This window comes from Puntigrus tetrazona, unplaced genomic scaffold (assembly GCF_018831695.1).
Source record: "Puntigrus tetrazona isolate hp1 unplaced genomic scaffold, ASM1883169v1 S000000228, whole genome shotgun sequence".
Lineage (NCBI taxonomy): Eukaryota > Metazoa > Chordata > Actinopteri > Cypriniformes > Cyprinidae > Puntigrus > Puntigrus tetrazona.
The window spans coordinates 1-4019 of NW_025047896.1; the positions used below are offsets into that span (position 1 = coordinate 1).

The 4019-nt window shown below is 40.6% G+C and overlaps 1 protein-coding gene across 1 annotated transcript; it reads left to right on the top strand.

The window, feature by feature from the left end:
* Window positions 1–26: 26 nt before the first annotated feature.
* LOC122333271 (sodium-coupled neutral amino acid transporter 2-like) lies at window positions 27–3609 on the top strand. The gene is made up of 9 exons (XM_043230817.1): window positions 27–183; window positions 1094–1167; window positions 1247–1339; window positions 1958–2033; window positions 2397–2479; window positions 2852–2910; window positions 3043–3180; window positions 3264–3343; window positions 3429–3609. The coding sequence occupies exons 1-9, from the start codon at window positions 92–94 to the stop codon at window positions 3592–3594; spliced, it is 861 nt and encodes a 286-aa protein (XP_043086752.1). The 5' UTR covers window positions 27–91; the 3' UTR covers window positions 3595–3609.
* The last annotated feature ends 410 nt before the right edge of the window (window positions 3610–4019 follow it).

A 4019-nucleotide genomic window follows, 5' to 3' on the forward strand; every position in this document is an offset into this window, starting at 1 on the left:
CTGGTCTGAGAGGTTTTAGTAGATGCTGCCGACTCACGCATGAATCTCACCGTGCCTGTTTTTCCAGAGCCCGGGTTCGGCATCGTTCGGGATGTCGGTGTTTAACTTGGGCAATGCCATCATGGGAAGTGGAATCCTGGGACTTTCCTACGCCATGGCCAACACTGGCATTGCCATGTTTGTGTGAGATATATACGCGTAATGCCAAAAACACCTGTTTTAAAAAGTTGCATGAGCAGAGGCAAAAAAACCCCCATGTTTCCAGAGTTAGCCGTGAGTTTAGGGTTTTTGTAATCTGTGAACACAATGTGCAGAAATGTCCACGATTTACCCGATTAGGATAATTAGTGGCGTTAATGAGCACAGCAATTTGCCCCAGATTCAGTTTGGTGTAAATCTGCTGCAGCTGATCTGAGTCAGTCGCTTCGGCTCTGGTCAAGAAAATGAACGCAAGTCGTGCTTCGTCTTAGTGTTTACAAACAAAGCCGTGTTAATCGGGAGATAGAGGAGTTTCTGCCGGTTATGTAAATGTGTTGCTATCCGGTTGCCAGATCTCCAGGAATCCGTCAATAAATGACACGAATGATTCCTTACGCAACTGAAATGGGATGCACAGTAAAGTCCTAACGGTTTTAATCCGGTGTTTGAGTCAGTGCATTAAAGAAAACCTTGAGGATTGTGTTAAATAGCAAAGGTGTGACCGTCAGCTCCGGGCATGTGAAGTGGAAATCTACTGAAGGTCGCGCAGGTTATAACGGGATCAAGCCTGCTCCAGACAGTGGGATGAATGAGTGTGTGAGAATATAATCACGTCTAATCCATAGTCACCGCCCTCAGTTATGAACACATGTGTGTTAGACGGTCAATTAAGTCCAGTTGTCAGGCAGGCGAGTGCTTGAGGTCGTTTTGTCTAGCACCGGAAGTCTTTCCGTTTTCCCTAATGCATATTCCTGGGCTTTCTGTTCACGCTTTGTCTCCATTGAAAGTACTGTTTTCCGTGTGAAAATACCTCGTGTTGACATTAACTTTTGGTGGTTATGCAAGAGTTTGAGAGCGATTTTAATAATTCAAAGTGTTTTGTTCACTCCTGCAGGATGCTGCTGGTCGCCGTTGCCATTTTCTCTCTCTACTCAGTCCATTTGCTGCTTAAAACAGCCAACGAAGGAGGTTAGCTTCTTTCTGCGCGTCTATGTCTATTTTTAACCGTGACAAGTATGAGTTTTAATGCTCTGCCCCCTCTGTCCAGGTTCTCTGGTGTATGAACAGCTGGGGTACAAGGCCTTCGGGATTCCCGGCAAACTGGCAGCGTCCTGCTCTATCACCATGCAGAACTTCGGAGGTACGAATAGCAATGTGAATCCAGCTCATAAGGAACGTTCTCAAAGGAGCGTTTATGAATCATTCTTGCAACTTTATCAATATTCAGTATACGAGCTCCGAGTTCATTTGTAGTTGAGGAACAATCTAAGAAATGTTTTTGTAACCTTTAATCACGACAAGAAAACGAGACATTTTTAAAGTTTTGTAATATAAAAAAAAATTAAAGAATCACTTAATGCATTTTGGGTAAAAATAAGGTTTATAATAACCGGACATTTTAACAGTTTAAAATATAAAAGATAGTTACATTTAAGTAAAAAGAAGAAATCTTTAGATAACATTATAAATGCATCAGAAAAAAAAAGAACATTTAATATTCTTTGTATATTAAAACTTAAATCACGTGATAATAAAGTTGATGCAATAAATGTTTTTGTAACGTATGTAAATAATGTTCTAACATTTTAAAATAAACGTTTAATTAACACATAATCAAATTATCCTTAAACCTTAAACAACATTATAATCACTAAACAAGTAAACTACATTTCACAACGTTTTTTTAACCTAAACCCAGACATTTTGGTTTGTTTCAATGCACTAAATATTTTTTTTTTAAACTCTCTTTTAATCCCAGCTATGGCAAGCTACCTCTACATCGTGAAGTACGAACTGCCCATCGTCATTAAGGCCTTCTTGGACTCTAACAACAAGTAAGATTTCTTCATCGATTGGCTCTTAGATGCCGTCCGGAGCTGTGCGAGGACAGGCCGATGTTCTTGTTGTTGTTGTACTGGAATGTTTTCCAGCTCTGTGTAGAACAGTGTGAGCGCTTCATTGTACAGCTGTCCGTTCGGGGGGGTCTGAACGTCTGCTCAAAGACGTCGATTGAGAGCTTTGTGACAGTGACCTAATGCAACAAACACTGACATTAAAGATTTAGGCCCCTACAGAGCCACGCGGCAAAAGCGAAACGCGCTCTGGAGCTTTGTGTTTGTGAAGCAGGGTCTTGCAGAACAGCTGCGTGTCGTTTCCTCAGCGTGCTAATATCGACGTCTGTGGTGTTTTTTTCCCAGCGCGTGGTACACTAACGGAGATTATCTGGTGCTGATCGTCACTTTGGCTATCATACTGCCGCTCTCGCTGCTTAAAAACCTGGGTAAGTCTTCTCAAATGAATAGAAAATAAAATAAAGTGGCATTAAATAAGTAATACCGCTATATTTTACACACAGAAAGTGTATCGTAAAAACATAATATACTGTACTATATGCTTTGTATACTTTTTTAGACTATTAAATAAAATAGAAAAAATAGAAAATAGAAATAGAAAAATATAAATTAAATTATTTATACAATTGTACGTGAAAGTAGTACAATATGATTACTATTACTATTAAAATATAAAACATACAATTATCATGATTACAAAGCTTGAATTGTCTTTGAATATATATATAAATAAATGTAATACAGTTTTAGAAAAATGATATATAAAACATAAATGCTGATCCTCATGGTTTGTGTTTCAGGCTATCTGGGGTACACTAGTGGTTTCTCCTTGTTATGCATGGTGTTCTTCCTGATTGTGGTGAGTATTGAGACATCCGCCTTAGATTGCTCTTGTTTAGCATGGAAATAAACATGCAAATGCAAGCGAGAGTGTCTTTCCAGCCGCTATTGTTAGTCTGACGAGACGTTCCCTGCCGCTGTTGTTCTTCAGGTGATCTACAAGAAGTTCCAGATCCCCTGTCCGTTCCTGGAGAACTCCATTAACATCACAGTGAACGTCTCTCAGCCGCAGGTTAACACTACCGATGAAGAGTGCTGCAAGCCCAAGTACTTTGTCTTCAATTCACAGGTATAAACCGGATATTTGCATTCAGAAATTTACATTGGAATAAAAGGAGTGTGTGATGATCTAACTTTATCGTTGTGTCTTAGACTGTGTATGCAGTGCCCATCCTGACCTTCGCGTTTGTGTGCCACCCGGCTATTCTGCCCATGTATGAGGAGCTCAAAGAGTGAGTGGCTTTAACGCGTCATTATAAAGTACTTAAGTGACACATGATGCACAAGCTAACTCTTTCTCTGGCTTTGTATGCGCAGCCGTTCCAGAAGAAAGATGCAGAACGTTGCAAATGTCTCGTTCCTGGGAATGTTTGTCATGTATCTGCTGGCTGCTCTCTTCGGATATCTGACCTTCAACGGTAAGGACAACGCAGGCGCGAGGCCACATCGAAGCCTTCCAAACACGTTACGACACATTGTATAGTCCAATGCCAGGGTGAAATATACAGTGAGGGAGTGTTTGTTTTAGACGGAGGTGTGTCTGTTTGAGAGCACCGGATTGAAGCGGCAGAAAGCCAGCATCCAATCTCTCCTCGGCTCCGGTCGCTTTCGCAAGTTTTGGGAAAGTGTCAGAGGCGTTCAGCTGTTTGCAGGAATAGAACATCGTGTTTGGTGTTTTTACGTCTCCCTGATAGACAGGAAACGTTACGCAACGCAGGGACTTCTCAGACTCGGAGAAGGGAAAATAAGCATTTTTGCGGGTTGCTTTGTTTGATGGTCAGGACGAAGTTACAGCCGATTTGTTCACCACAGGGCAAATAAAACCTTTCCTTAAAAAAACTGAAGTACCAAAATAACTAAAACTGCATCTAAAAAAAAAAAACAATAGAAAAAAAATTTTGTAAATCT